Source organism: Podarcis bocagei (genome assembly GCF_964188305.1).
Source record: "Podarcis bocagei genome assembly, chromosome: 2".
Classification (NCBI taxonomy): Eukaryota; Metazoa; Chordata; class Lepidosauria; order Squamata; family Lacertidae; genus Podarcis; species Podarcis bocagei.
In genome coordinates, this window is record NC_138126.1 from 39,542,962 (window position 1) to 39,559,074 (window position 16,113).

The window sequence follows — 16,113 nt, forward strand, 5'->3', positions numbered from 1 at the left end:
CTCTGTCTGCGCAGACGCTATTTCCAGTGCCGTGGAAGCAAGTCCCCGTGCCTCACTGTGCTGGTTTAGTGCAGTGTGCAAGGACTCACCAAACAGGCGGTAAATGACCCCCGTGGGCTGCTTGTGGCCCGTGGGCCTTAGGTTGCCCACCCCTGCTGTAGATTGCTGTTGGAGGGGGGAGGGGGTCAGTCCACTAATGTAACTTACCTTGTCAGCATTGCCTTGACTTGTTACCGACTCAGGGAAGGTTTTCGTTTTAAGTTCCTCTCTGCATGGAGGGAAGAGTGAAGTAACACACAAACGTGCAACTCTGTGTGAACAGAGTTTTGTCACATAAGGACTTTCCTCTCCAAAATTTGCTCTGGAATGTCTCCCAAGTTGCTGGAACACATTTTGATGAGTGTGGGGCTGCAGAGGAGAGGAGTGGGAAGTTTCATTGCACAAGCAGACCAGTATTATTGGACACAAGCATGTACAAATAAATAATCTGGGGAACAGCATACTATATTAGACCCCAAAGACAAAATATGTATGTGCGTGTGTGTATGAAATTTTTCAATTCATGTTTTTGCATATTTGCTTTTAATCTGTTTTTACGCTTCGCGTGTCACTTTAGAATTTGTTTAGGAAAAAATATGCATTGGAAATAGGAATGCTGAAATTTTGGGACACAGTTAAACTTGTAATTTTGCTGACTAAAAGTACTTTAAGGAAACTGCCCTAAGCCACAAATAGGGATAAGAATAGCTCCAGGTGTACTATTCAGCTTATGTCTCCTTGAAAACGTTCTGTTCTCATTTTAATGGTCACTTAAACTGAAGAGTAATGAAGTGGACTTGTGATTATTTTGTACCTGTATAGTCAAGTCTCCCCAAAATGCACTGGTACATTCTTTGAAAGTATGAAATATATTTTAATGACTGAAACCATATTTCAGTGCTACACTAACAAGACTCCTTCTGTCTCTAGCTTCTGTGCTCCCGTTCCCTCTTTTCTGATGCATCCCAGAAGAGGAAATAAGTAGCATTATGCCCAGAAAGGATAAACTGTGCTTAGTTTAAACTATGCTTCATTGAAACAAGCAGAAATAAGTCTGTCATTTCTGAAGCTAGCATATTCCAAGGAACCATAGTTTAAACCAGCTTTCTCTCATTACCAAAGTCCCCTCCATATATATTTTTTTAGACTACAACTTGGCTGGGTTAACTGGGGCTGCTGTCCAAAACATGTGAAGGCCATCAGATTGGGGCACACTGGTTCAAACTAAAGGTGGGCCAAACATTATTCTCCATTTCACAGGTCCATTCGTTACCTGCAAAACCGGAGGTAACATTTCTTGAGCTCATGACCTGGAGGAACCAATGAAATTGGGGGCGGGTACACTTTTGTAACTGTACAATGTGGCCAAGGAATCTTTATTACCCTTAAAGTGACCCTGTCTACATGAATGCACTCTGTCGTCTTTCTAGAAATAACCATGTTACTACATGTGGCCCCATGGGCATACCAGGAAGCAGGAAGCTTGCATGTAGAGTGCCTAATGTTCCTGCTAGCTAGTATGTGGGGGCTTTTAAATGGTTTTAAGAACAGTGAAGACTGCTTAGTTTTTATATGGCATGCTCCCCAACTCGCTTACGCACTCACCCCAAGAATCCAAATCATTTTCACCTAAACCGTTTATGCTTGTCCTACAGCAAGGATGGGGAAACTGCCCCCCATAAGTCAAATATGGCGTGCATGGCCTTTGACCCACAAGGCTCTTCTTGCCAAGCCATATCCCTTACATATCTACCTCCCCTTACCCCCAGGGCAGGCAATTAAGGGTGGGGCTTGGCCGAAGGGCCTTTCTACAGCGGTTTCCAAACACAAATCATAGGGCTTGCAAAGCGCTTTGTACAGTGATTCCCAAATGCATGGCCTGTTCAAGAGGCAGCAACACAGGCATCCTACTGCCTCCCTCTCCAAGATGGATCCCTGCCCCTCTTCCTGCTTCTTCCTCCAAGCTACCTTTGCTTGAAAACTCCCTTTTCCTGTCCCCTCAAACACACACCCCATCACCTTGGTAACATCTTATCCCCCAGGCTGAAGGATTCCTCTCCTCAGTGGCCCATCAACACCTTTTGTCATGTTAACAGGTTTTCTCTTTACTAAGCCAGCCAACCTTTGCAGCTTGCATTCTCCTTTCCTATCACAAATAACTAAAACCCTAGCATTCATTAATTTCTAATCTATAATGACTAAATTCTCTTCTGAGATTTGTTGTTTCAGCAATATATGTATATATATGCTTAACCATTACAGTAACTTTACTTTGCTAAATCTTTGATAATATGTAAATAGTTGGCCAAGAAAAGTCCCCCTTTACTTAACAACAATATAGCAAAACAGCAGGGAAATGCTTTCAGAGTTACATTTTTGGGGAATGGAACTCTTTCTTTAACTGCTTATACCTTGCAATCCTGTTGTTAAAAGGTGGTAGTATTGGAGTGAATGGGCCTTGGAGTTGTAGGCAAGCTATTTAACATTTTTATACACTTTGGACCGGAAGAAAACTATTTTGTTTAAAACTTCCAGTATGATCTGAAAAGAGGATAGATATACCAGAATGAGCTAGATCAAGGGTAGGCAACCTAAGGCCCGTGGGACGGATGCTGCCCAATCGCCTTCTCAATCCGGCCCGCAGATGGTCCGGGAATCAGAGTGTTTTTACATGAGTGGAATGTGTCCTTTTATTTAAAATGCATCTCTGGGTAATTTATGGGGCATAGGAATTTGTTCATGTTTTTTTTTTTTTCAAAATATAGTCCGGTCCCCCACAAGGTCTGAGGGAAGGTGGACTGGCCCATGGCTGAAAAAGGTTGCTGACCCCTGAGCTAGATGTTAGGTGAAGGAGGATAAGCTCCTACAGCTGCTTCTCATTTAAGGGTTTCCGAAGTCTCCTAAAAACAAGCATCCATCTTCTTGGAACTAGTTCAGTAAAAGAGGCCACTCCAGAAATAGTTGGGCATTGTACAAGATTGTCTGGGAGTTAGCCGCTCGTAACGTTCTTTGGCAAGACTTTAATTTACACGTATTTTCAGAAATAGACCCGAATCTTGCCGTTCCATATATTTAAGCATATTATGAGAAGCATCCCTTTTTCGTGTAACATGACCGAATTCCAAGTCATCATCATTATTACTACTTCTACTACTGCTGCTATTACAGGTGATAGTCCAGTGCTTGGTGTGTCTGTGTGATGTAGTTTGCCTTCAGTTTCCTTGTGTTATCTAGGTGTTTCCTTGTGCATGCGGTATTGGTTTGCAATAGATGTTCATGTTTTTAATGGATTTTGGTATAGTCATTTAAAGTTTGAATATGTTCCTTAGTCATTTTTTTAACATTTAAATGCTTAAAGCATTACTGATCAGCTATGCAGACATTCTGTTTTGCTGCTGCTCATAGCAAATCACATATATTGTGGAAGAGGAAGGTTTGGTATTGGAAAAGGTGAGAATCTAATTGTGTATTCTTGGACATGGCATTGCTGCTTGTGTATGTCTTGAACATTTTTTCTTCCATTATTTTGGACTGGAGGTGAGAAGTCCACTGTAATTAAATTAATAAAAGGGAACTGGGAACAGATATTTAACACTACATCCCTAGCATATTGATGTGTATACAACTGGGATTGACATTTCTGAGCAAGATATGCATGTGGTCATTGTGCTAATGACCATGTACTTTAGGCATATGCCTATTTTTCCAAGGATCATTTTTTTGTTTTTGATGGGGGACAGGATTCTGTACTGTTGTCAAATTAGTATTTTGTTGTCTTGTAAAAAAAACCCTCAATATCTCCATGTGCCAATCATTGGTTTACAGGAAAGATTGATGACTAATGAATTTTCTTTTTACAATTTTGCTTTTAAATAGCTGCCACAGTCACCAGAAATGGAAAGCTCCATAGAGGTCTGTCACTCGCTCACCTATATTTGTAAAACATACAAATATTGGTGGTTTTTAAAGTAGCTGTGGTTGGATGTCTGTCTGTCTTTTTGGTGGTTCCAATTCTGTTCAGATAAGTGAAGTTTAGCCAGTGATCTCTGCATGTGTTCCAACTGCTTGGATTATAGTGCTAAGTGGACAAATTCAACCTGCTTCACTAAAAAAGAGAGAGAGAGAGAAATGGAAAAACAAAACAGCAAAGGGCTATGTCTGTTAATTCTGATAGATGCCTAACTACACCTTACTATCAAAGAAATATTGAACACTTCAAAAAGTTGGAATATTTAAATATAACTGCAATGTTCTTAGTCTCTTGAAATTCAAAATACCTATCACCTTGGTGTAGCAAGAGAAGCCTGTACTTGGATCACCGTTTACAGTAGATTGCCCTTGAGCTATGTGTTTCTGTTTTTATTATTTATCTTTTGAACTTTTATACTACTTTTCATGAGGCTTTTGAAGCGGAACATGATGCCCATTAATCTTACAGGATGACTCAGTAACACAATGAACATGCATGCATTGGGAAAGTGTGGTTCAGTGTTTTGTATGCGTAAACATTGGTGACTGTCACGTGTGAACGTTTTATCAGAGAGAGTACTTTGCATGTTACTTGCAGACTTTTTACTTTTGTTTCGGGGTGATATCCAGTATTAGTCATACAGTAGATTTTGGTCAATTGATATCAGTGGGTCTACTTAATTCAGGGTACCACAGTAAAGGATCCAGAGGGAAGGTTCTTTCCAGTGGTCCAGACAGGGGCCGTTGGGCCAAAGAACACCCTACTGGCGCCCTGGTGGGATTGCTTCATTTGATCTGCGTTATGGGGACATCCTTGAATCCCCGATCAACCCTGAAGGAGTAATCAATCAGCAAGTGGGTTGGTTGATTTAGGATACACACTCAGTGCCTATTCCAAAGTCTACTACATCTGTAATCAATGAAGTTGTGGCCAATTTAAATCCCAGATTATTATCTTGTCATCATTCCTGCTATTACAAAATCACCACCCAGGTCACTGGCTCACTGTGCTTGGACCCACAATCAGACTTACATGCACCCCTTTCTTCCTCTTCTCACACACGAGAGGAAATTAAAATCTGTTGCTTTTAAACTAACCAGAGTTCCCAGAATTCAGACATAGCAAACAACTGTGATTGGTTTAAAATCAGAAGTGGATACTTTGTGTTTTCTCCTCAGGTCTGTGCTAGAGGGAGGAGAAGGGGAATGTCTAAAGCCACAACTCACTATGGCTTCTGCGTGAAACACTAAACCATAGTTTTATACAAACCAGACCAAATTTCCAAAACATTTCTTTAAAAACTAATAATGAAGGTTGACAATAAAAGATCCACTTGTAGTGTTGGCCCTTCTTTTAAAGTTAACATTTCTAGTTTACATCAAGCAGAAATGAAGCACTTTTTCTTAAGTTCTATTTTTTGAAACAGAGATTTGGAGTGAATTGTGTCCAGAATAACTGCACATTAAACTGTGACGTGTCTGTATATTGCATGGAGGCAACCATTGGCAATTTCTTTTTCTCTTCGTTCATTATGGTTAGGTAGAGAAAGAATGCTAGAGCCAGTGCTCTCAAAGCTAGATGAATGTTGAACAAATTCATTGCAGCAACTAGTTAGTTATTGGTGCTAAATTTATTTAGTGTCTCTTTAGTATCAGACTTTAAAACAGAATTTTTGCATACTCGCCAGGAGCTTGATCAAAGTCTACCACAGAGACAGCTTGAAGATCATAAAAGGGTACGTATATTCTGTGGTGGTGTTTAGGTTTAATATGTTGGGTGCTAATTACACCTGGGCTTTCTTTGTTCCTTTTTCTCACTTTTTAAATAGCTTAAAGAAAATGTGGAAGTAGCTGAAGGATCCATCTGTTTGTTGCTGTTGCAAATTTCAAAAATATTATTGAACCAAGATGACAAATGCCATTTGATAGGTCCAGATTAGATTCTGGAGGCTTTCGGATGTTAGAGAATGTGTGGGTGTGTTCTTTTATTTATTTTTAATGGTGTCACCTGACTTGTGACATATGACATTGTAAATTAAGTTAATATAGATGTAGCTGCAGTGGCAACTGGTAGTAAGTGTTTTAGAAATTAGGGCTTGCTTTCAGGGGGAAAACATTGGTGCAATGTCTCTTTCCTTATATAATGTGTTCTGTACCATAGGTCCAGGGCTTCAGTTTTGGGGGGAAGGTTACAGCATTAATGAAGCCCATTAATATCACCTTGTGTGCCCCTCTCCCCACTTGTAGTAAGACCATGTCCCTCAAAGTCTTCTGTAATTTAGAAGGCGTATCTCTCTAGGGGTCCTGTAATATTGCAGTATTCTGCTGCATAGACTATTAGAAACAGAGGTGTCTTCACTTGACCAACCCAGTAGTCCTAAAGCTCTGGATTTATTTTAACATAATCAGTTGGAAAACTCTTGCAGCCAATGCTGAAATATAGCAGCAGAATACACGGAATTATTTGTGTTTTTTTTCCAGTAGCCTACTGTCTGCCTATTTCAATGCATGATTTTAGCAATGTGATTTCTTTCTTTACTGGAAGTAACACAGGTGCCCCATACTAATATTATGAAGAGGCATGCCTTCTTTTTCCTGCTGGGCTTGAGGATCAATACTACTGTTCCATATACTGTAGATCAGCTTTTGCCAGTCTTTTAGGCCCCGTGGGCACATTTTCAAACAGGAGGAAGTATTGTGGGTGCTGCGCACACCCTGAACAAAAACCGCATACTGCAACCTGAACTTCAGCCAAGACAGATGGAGGGGGTCCTACAGGAACTGAGAAAGACTTCTGTGGGCCAGTTGTTAACGGCAACTGGTAGTAAATATTGTAGAAATAAGAATATAAAACTCAGCTCTAGCACTTCATTAACATAAATCAATTTTCTCCTAGGGGGAGGAAATACAATATAATTGGATGCCTATTAAACTTGCCTGGGTCTGTTGTATGTGCTTTGCTTCCAGCCTCGCAAACTGTGCAGGATTGATGTCAACATAGACAGCTATGCAGATTTTGTTGTCTCCTTCTAATTAACTCACCCCATGATTGTTTGAATTGGGTTTTTGTGAGGTCTGTATTGTCATTAATGCTTCATTGTGATGCTGAACAACTTCTTCTTCTTCTTCTTCTTCTTCTTCTTCTTCTTCTTCTTCCACCACCACTACCACCACCACCACCGCTAAATATCATTGATTTATTAATAATCTCCTAAACAACCATCTAAAGGCAATTTGCACTAAAAATATTTAAAACAAGACAGAAACCATACAAAATAGATGTTTCTGTAGCTAGGAAAGCGTGACAGAACAAAAAAATATTTAGTTGTTTCTGGAAAACGCAGATAGTGGGTACTTAACAGAATATTTTGGTGGAACATGTTCCACAATGTGTTTTTTTGTGGCTGAAATAACTCTAGAGAGAAAGGTGGAGTTTGATCTCATTAAAAATGAGATGCTTAAAATGCATTTGAGTCTCTGGACTGGCTCACTCGCTGTGTCACAAATCATTGTTTCATGGTGGAAGAAATGGACTGTGTTCTTCTCCTTACCATGTCTATGAGGCACTTTTGTACCTCAGTGACATGCTTTGCATGCAAAAGGCTCCAGGTTCTGTCCCTGGCAGACAGTAATGAGCCGGGTGGACCAATGATCTGAATCTGAATAAGCCAGTTTCCTCCACCACAGAACAATGATCCTAGTCAGGTAAGTAAGTATATAAGTTGGACTTCTGTGTTTGTTCTAAAGGTGGCCAAAAGGCCAGTGCATCTATTTTCTACTAGATGGAAAAATATGAAAATATTTAAGCCATAAAGTTCATTCTGTTTATAGAAAATTATTGTTTTTCTGTCTCCAGTAGAAACCCGGTTGTTTTTAGATTCGGACGAACTGCCCTATGTCAGGATTTTTCTAGGCAGTTTATAACCCGTTTACCTTTAACATGGAGGTATGTTAGAAGAATGAACCACCTAGTTGCAGCTGTCAAACAAATGCTAGTGTAACGGATAAGGACATTTCCATAACGTGTGATATTTTATTGTATTTTTGGTTTTTATGGAAGCCGCCCAGAGTGGCTGGGGAGGCCCAGCCAGATGGGCGGGGTATAAATAATAAATTATTATTATTATTATTATTATTATTATTATTATTATTATTATTATTATTACCACCATACCTAGATCAGGCATTGGATTCATTCTTTGAGGAGTTGGGCATCTTTTATAACCTTTTGTTTTCGTGGACAGTTGGTGAGAATTTTGCTATCTAAAGTCATCCAGTCTACAGTGAAGATTCACAGCCACTTATTCCCATAATTTGCTGGCAGATAAATTAGTGACTGTTTCCAGTGTTGTGAGGCGTGTGGGAGTAGATGAAGGGGGCTATAGGTTCTATCTCATGTTGTGTGATGTATCTGTTCAAATAACCTAGATATCCTACCCACCATGTGGGGCCTTACATCTTGGTGACTAAGAGGTCAGTGCTCATAGAGTGTGTTTATAGTAGGAGGACTAGCTGTCTGATTTAAAGAGGTAATAGGCCTTAAAATCTATGAATGTAACAAATCAGAGATAACCTGAACCACAATAGCTTTATTCTAAGTGTAGTGATCATATTCAAAATACTTTGTAGGTAGTGACACTTGTTACATGGTAGTGAATAAATTTGTATCAAGTCTGAAATTAAAGAAGAATGTTTCCTTTCAAAATATGCTTTCAAAACACTTAATGAATAAATAATAACTGGTATTAGTTAGAAAAGGACAGGGTAAATTCTGGAAATAGCATCTTTCTATTACTATTTCATAATATTTATCTCAACTTATGGAGACAGATTTTTAAAGTGATATATTTTATATATCTGGCAACAGTGTTTTTTAATTATTATAATATTTTAATCCCTTAATAACATTCTCTCTTTCTCAGCGCCATTGCTGTTCTCGTCTTGCTGTATAATTGTACTAAAAATAACTTTTTCTAGTCCTGTTGAGTCCTGCAACCCTGCTACACTCATAATTTGTCTACATGTTGTTGTTCTTTAATTTAATATCTTGTTTGAATTAAGGGTGAGGCACTCAGACAGGTTTTGGTCAACCGTTACTATGGCAACGTCAGAAGCACAGGAAGAAGAGAGAGCCTGACCAGCTTTGGCAATGGCCCATTGTCTCCTGGAGGCCCTGGCAAAGCTGGGGGAGGAGGTAGGATGTTCACTGTGCTAATTATGAATTTTGTGTGACTCTAGCCTGCCATGTTGAACGTTCTGTCTCTGAATAACAAATCAGTTATTTAATAGCTTTGGCAGGTTGTCAGCAGGTATTTTTTTCACATTGTCATTTACAGAAGAGAATTACTGCAGTTCCTTAAAAAGTTGAAAATTAATCCACTAATTGCCTTCTCCATCCTTCCATTTCTAGACTTTTCAATTATATATACACACACACACACACACACACACACACACACAGGACCAATTTCTTGCCAGTTCCCAAAATCTGTATGTAGAAGTCCATTCCGAACATGTGGTCTTTCGTCATATTTCACACGGTTTTTGTTTGTTTGTTTGTTTTAAAAAAACCTTTATTTGCATTTTGAAGGACTTAGTACTGCTTTCAAAACAGAGGTGGCTTGATGACCTACTGTTAACAAGATGGTGCCTTTTCCACAAACCTTACATGACTTGCCGTTGGGTCCAAGCCCTTGCTATTTAAAGAGATTTCTGACACATGGATGATAATGATGATCAGTTAAATTTATATCCTGCCCTTCAATCCAAAGGTTCATAGGGCAGTGAACAAAAAAATCCCATTAAAATACAAAAAATCTATACGGATCCACTGTCAGAAAGTTTCCCCCGATGTTTGCTTGGAATCTTCTGGTATTGAGAGGCTGTAGCTCAGAGGTAGAGCATGCGCTTTGTAGGCAGAGGGTCCCAGATTCACTCCTCAGCAACTCTAGATAGGACTGGAGAATTCCTGCCTGAAACCCAGGAGAGCCGCTGCCAAACCGTGTAGACTAGTGTTTCTCAACCTGTGGGTCCCCAGATGTTGTTGGACTACAGCTCCCATCATTCCTAGCCAGTGGTCAGGGATGATGGGAGTTGTAGTCCAACAACACCTGGGGACCCACAGGTACTGAGCTACATGGACCAATGATGGTCTGATTCAGTATAAAGCAGCTTCCTATGTTCCTACTCCAGACCAAGATTACATGTTAGACGTAGCCCCTATGTGATTTTATTTTATATAAGACTTCATGTGACTTCTTCACAACTGAAAGTAATTAGAGAAATAAAATGTACTGTTTGTCTCCTTTAATGTCCTTTATATGGCTTCCCCCCCCTTTTTAGATAGGTTTTTGGGCCACAAACAGTTGCTCTGTTTTTTGGATTTTTTTTTATGGTGATTGTATTTTTCTTCTTATTCTCTGTTGGTTTTGTTTGTCAAGGCTGTTTAATTGTATTTATTGTTTGTTGCTGTACTGTTAACTGACTGGTTTAACGTCTGTTAGCTGCCGTGGGTTTGTTGAGGAGCGGGAGAGTATGAATGCTCTTTACATAAATCAATCAGTCTTAATGACAGCATCATCTGCTTGTATTATTAAGAGGCAAGCATGTTGTTCACACTTTAATGGTTAATAAAGCTGTGAATAAATGGAATATGTTCACAGTTACACTTCGATTCATTCGTTTTTATAGGTGAGTGACCAATGTTTTCAGATAGAAATAATTAAGCTGGGTTCATAAGAGGCTTCTTTTTGCTCAAACTGTGTGACTTACCTTTCTGTAGGAGGCGGGTCTGGTTCCAGCCCAGCAAACCGAGGTGAAATGAGTTTGTCAGAAGTCCAGTGTCACCTGGATAAGGAAGGTGCATCCAATCTGGTCATAGATCTCATCATGAATGCCACCAGTGACAGAGTTTTTCATGAAAGCATCCTTCTGGCTATTGCCCTTTTGGAAGGTGGAAACACTATTATACAGGTAGGAAAAGTGCTTGTGTACTGTTGATAAGCTTTGTGGGTTTAACATGAAAGTCGGTGAGCCCAGTGCATTGTAAAGAGGTGGGATCCATCATGCTCAAGTCACTCTGCTGATATTGAAGTACAATAACTTCACTTTCCACTCTTTGCTCTAGGTTCACTGCTGGAGGAGTTGGGGAGGTAGCCATACTGGTGTGCCAGATTTAGTACTCAAAGGAAAAATCTAACAGGGTTTTCTCAGCCACAGCTTCCCATGCAGGTCTGGGGAATCCTGAAAAAGCAGCATGAGGGTGTTAGTACTGATTGTGTAAAGCTTACTAAAGATTTCTAGACAAACATAATTTTGATAAACTGTTCCTTTTTAAAAAAAAACTGCATGCAGCAGGATTTTTATTTTTTTTAAATTACTGAATTTTGAAACTTTATCAAATAGATTGTACTCTGCTAGTTAGGCTATGTTCAGCAATATTGATTTGCATAAGACTGCAGTTTCCTTAGTGGCTGGGTTTTTCTCATCTATGCCCCAAACTCAGAGCCATCTGAATATCTTAAGCAGTCTCAGCATGCAAATACTGCAACATCTACTGTCATGTTTGTATATTTCTCTCTGTGTACAAGGGTTTATGCAAGACATTTTGGTCCCTGAGTTAGAACAGTACCTTTCTACATCTCCCCCCCCCCTTGGAACCCTGCATCCCAGTCAAGGTTCATGATACAAAAAGTTGACCGAGTTATTTCGACACCTTGGGCAGAAAGTCTCACAAATATTCTCTTTAGTAGTAAAAATGTAGACAAGCTACTGCTGAATTTAACACTGGTGAAAAGAGTGTTCTGTGCTGGGTTGCCAGGTCATGTGATCAAATTGACTAGGTTTAGGATCCAGCTTAGGTCCTCCTCTTTTAGTCACACCCTGACCACACCCCTGGAACACCCCTTTTGGGGGGAATCACACCAACCTCAGCTGAACTCTGAGCTATGATGAGCAAGTTCCAGCAGTGTATCTTTGGCTGAGCTGGAGTTAGAGACTTAATGTTGGCTGAGCCCAGAGATCTGCTGCATCTTGAAGCCGCTGATCCCAGCAGCTCTTGCTATAGGATTTCCCCCTTAATATAATTTGAAGACTTGTAGCTGAATCTGCAGTATTTTGAGCTGATGTGATCATGATATCTCCAGCAGTTTTTTTTCATTTTGCACGGTGCTGTACTTTACAGCATGCACAAGTTTGAACTCATCCTTACTTTGGAGAGCATTAAAATACTAGCATATTATTCACAAATGTTGTCATAGCCAGCTGCCATCTTAATTACAGGTTTTGGTGTTTTGTTTTGTTTTTAAATAAAAATCTGTTGGAAATAGCATAATAGGCTCTTCTTATGTGGCTGCCCCAGATTTCACGAAAGCAAAAACTCTTTATTGTTTGACAATGCCCTTGTGTGACAATCCATTCCATGTTTGCGCTTTGATGCCCAAAGAGGTTTTTTGGGTGCTGGCAGTGCGGGCTGCTACAAACGCCAACTGTCTCTTATCTACCAATGCTAACATTTGGATGTATGGAGCTCATATCATTGTGCACAATGTATGTGTGCTCTTTTTCATGCACATTGGTCTATTTTATTAGGTCTTTTTTATCTGAGTGTGTGCCTTCACTTGAAAGTCCCTCAGCTAACTTCTTTTCCCCTAGAGAAGTCACACACTCTTCCTCTGAAATGGTATCTCCATTCTAGTGATGCCTCTATATGCAGTACTGTGTCTTAGAAATCACATTCTGAAAGTTGGGTAACGTTGCTGCTGTAGTGATAATATTGTCTTATCTCAGTTCGTTTGAGCACTACGTGGTTCTCATCTGTAACTAAGGCATATACAGAAGGTAGTGTGTTTTACAGTCACACATGAAGGCCCAGATATTCCTGTTTTATCTGCAAAGTCTATATAACATTTATTCAGACTTTTCAGATGATCCCTAACAAGATTAAAGTCCCTGACAAGCAGGCAGAGGCAGGCTATTGAAAACAAGGTCATGCTACTTTTTTTTTTTTTTTTGGTAAGCACAGGAATCAACAAAGATGTTATATAACTTCTATTTATATCCTACTTGCTCACTAGCTGCAGGCATACAAGAGAAGCTGAGGAGGGAATTTAATGAGCTCTCAAGGCTTGCTCACCTTCCCAGGCTGGTAGAGACAGCTTGAGTTTTTCTGCTGGGTTTTTTTTTTAAAGTGCGTCAGCAAATGAAGCTGGTGGCTGGTGGGTGGTGTGGGAAGATGGACTGACTAGTTGCTATGGTTTTTCTATAATTCCCCTCTCTTTCACTTTCTCTCCCCCCCCCCCGTTTTTTTGAGGGTTCCTCACTTCCAGGAGCCTGTAAAACATCCTTGTTTCTCACACCTACATAAAACTCCCTCATTCAGGAAGGAAGTAGGATGTGTGCTGCCTTGTATTGATAGTGCTGCGTGGTTTAAAGGCTCATGTACTTGTGTGGGTATGTGTTTGTGTGAAGCTGTGTTTAAATGTATGAACACAGAGGCTCCGTTTTTTGTTTTTTGGAGCAGTATTGAAATGGTAGCCCCACACCTTGCACATAACCAGAATCATCTGCTTCATTCTATTAAATGTTTAATCCTCATAACAGAAGCAGAACTGTAAAGTGTGCACATTCAGCCTCCAATCAGTTGCTTTAAGGTCTCAGAGTCCTTTTGTCCTGTCCTTTCCCCCCATCTCTCCTGTTTGGTTAACTGCCTCCTTTAAATTGGAGACAATCAGGATTTTAGGTGTGCCTATTGAGGAACCATCAAATGAAATACCTTTTTCAGGAATCAAATGTCACAGATGGCCCCATCCGACATCCCTTTTATTGCTTGCAAAGGAAGACAAGTAGCAACCCAAGCCTATCCTTAAACAATTTTGTCCCTTTGAAAGTGTCTGCTTAATCAGGTTTCTTGTTAAAATGTCATGCATCCAGTTCTGATGATTGGCCTTTTGGGAAGCATCAGGAATACAACCGAACTGTGCGTTTGATTCATATTAGAACTTCATACTCTGACTACGTGATGTCCCCATGACACTCTCTGGTTATTTTAAAACCAGATTGTAAGCTTATATTAACTCTTAAGGCACAAAGCAGAAATCCCCAATGAGCTTCCTTTTTAGGCTGAGAAGGATGACTGCCACCAGAACATTTCTTGCTTTTTGGGGGATACTTGAAGAAGAGCAAGGGAATTATTAAGTATATATTATATATTGGTTTCAGGCCAAGAAAAGTGCATCTTTGATGTGCCTTGTTGGCTTTGAAAATAGAATTTAATATTTGACAGTAAACAATGAAGGTTTACTTATCTTAGGGAAAGCATAAAGGGCTGACTCCCATATCTTGATAAATAAGTTTTATGTATGTCCAAAGGGTCTTAGGTTATGCCCATCCCCTTACAGAAACCCTTTATCTAAGCTAATCCTTTTTCAGATCCTCTTATGTTTTGTCTCTGTGCATTTTCTTCAAAATTTAATGGGAACCTAAAGTCCCATTTCATTGATTTGTCTTGATCTAAAAGCATATATAGTGACTGTACAGGAGAGAAGCAGCATTGCTTCCATAGTCCCTGTTGTCCTCTACCTCCCTGTGTATGGTTTTGTGCCTGTGGGCGCAGAGCCTATGGATGCTTATATGTGAAAAGTATTCCTTAAGTATAACATATTCCATGTAAGTTATTCAAGGGCAAGATACCATGAAAGAAATTTTTGATTTTTCTTTGGGGGGGGATGCATATGAACAAGTGTGAGAAACCCTATGCATGAAATATTCCTAATGAATGTTTCTGTAATCACATTACTGTTCTCTTTATGAAGGAATGTGGATAAATCCTACTGCTCTTACAACATGAGCTTGCAACAAGCAAAGCCTATGCAGTAGCAAACCTCTAATTATCAAGTCTAAGCAAAAACCACACCACCTGATCCAAATTTTCGTGTGTGTGTGTGTGTGTGTGTGTGTGTGTGTGTGTGTGTGTGACAATATAAATAGCTGTAACTGCAGGGCAGACCAAGTTAACAGCTAACTGGGATGATAATGTTCCCCATGTATATGGCAAATGCGCACGCTTCAAGATCTGAGCAAAACCTGATACGCCACATAACGGTCTATGAAAGAGTAATCCTTAAGCTACCTTTAACTAGTCCATTGCATCTGAAATGTTGGAGGTTTTTTTTAATATAAAAAAGTTTGGCCCCTGAACAGTTGAATATGCTTTACCAGTTCAGCAAACCTGCAGCGGCAGAGAGAGGTCCATGCTGAGTGTCCACCTTTTAAACTACGGTTCTCTAGTGTGATTTGGAATGAAGACATCAATCAGCAAGGCATATGATCTGCTATTCAATACTTCCCTGAATCTTGAAAGGACAGATTTGTGGCTTCAGCCAGCTAAGATGCAACCCTTGACTTATAACTGGACACCAATGTTTATTATTTAGCAACAGCAGCAGTTTGATGGACCTAGATAAGAGGACTAATTAATGTGAATGAGTTCCATTACACTGTGCTTCTTTGCATTGTAAATAACAGGACAGTGGTGAATGGCCAGATGGGGGAGTTGATGAAATATGAGGAGGAATAGGAAGATATAAAGGTGAAGCGGGAGATGGCTTGCATTAGCAGATACTGAGGAAATGAAATCTGTTCAAGTCATAAGCTGCAACAGGATGCTATTTAATAATGAGAAGTGCACTTGTGGCAGTTATGCAAAGCAGAATAGGGGTGATAAAGTGAGCAAATAAACAGAAAAGGATCAAGGAACAAGCAGTTATATCCTCTCCCCCTATTATTATTATTATTATTATTATTATTATTATTATTATTATTGATATTGATATTCTGAGTTAGACCGAAAAGTGCAGCTAGGATAGTTGAGTCTGGAAAAGGATGGAAAATGAAATATATAGCACACTAGGAAAGACCCATGGAGAAAGCTAGAGAGTTCCAGAAAGACATCTACTTCTGCTTCATTGACTATGCAAAAGCCTTTGACTGTGTCGACCACAGCAAACTATGGCAAGTTCTTAAAGAAATGGGAGTGCCTGATCACCTCATCTGTCTCCTGAGAAATCTCTATGTGGGACAAGAAGCTACAGTTAGAACTGGATATGG

General features: G+C 39.8%; 2 protein-coding genes across 9 annotated transcripts in view; one reads left to right on the forward strand and one right to left on the reverse strand.

Moving 5' to 3' along the window:
• ITPR1 (inositol 1,4,5-trisphosphate receptor type 1) overlaps positions 1-16,113 on the forward strand; it is a 209,969-nt gene that overhangs the window by 131,686 nt on the left and 62,170 nt on the right. For 3 of the 7 annotated variants that reach the window (XM_081183918.1, XM_081183917.1, XM_081183919.1), the window contains 4 exons: positions 3,916-3,951; positions 5,697-5,744; positions 9,070-9,202; positions 10,790-10,980. In XM_081183918.1, the coding sequence (XP_081040044.1) occupies positions 3,916-3,951; positions 5,697-5,744; positions 9,070-9,202; positions 10,790-10,980 (408 nt within the window). The remainder of the gene's footprint in view (positions 1-3,915; positions 3,952-5,696; positions 5,745-9,069; positions 9,203-10,789; positions 10,981-16,113) is intronic. The other 4 variants (XM_081183922.1, XM_081183923.1, XM_081183920.1 and 1 more) reach the window with 3 other exon arrangements.
• The window catches only part of LOC308581646 (uncharacterized protein), a 136,120-nt gene that overhangs the window by 30,624 nt on the left and 89,383 nt on the right, over positions 1-16,113 (reverse strand). The window contains exon 5 of one of the 2 annotated variants that reach the window (XM_081184364.1): positions 11,107-11,250. The exons of the other annotated variant lie outside the window; for it this stretch is intronic. Within the exon in view, the coding sequence (XP_081040490.1) occupies positions 11,183-11,250 (68 nt within the window). The 3' untranslated portion in view covers positions 11,107-11,182. Of the gene's footprint in view, positions 1-11,106; positions 11,251-16,113 lie in introns of those variants that run through there. 2 annotated transcript variants of the gene reach the window in all.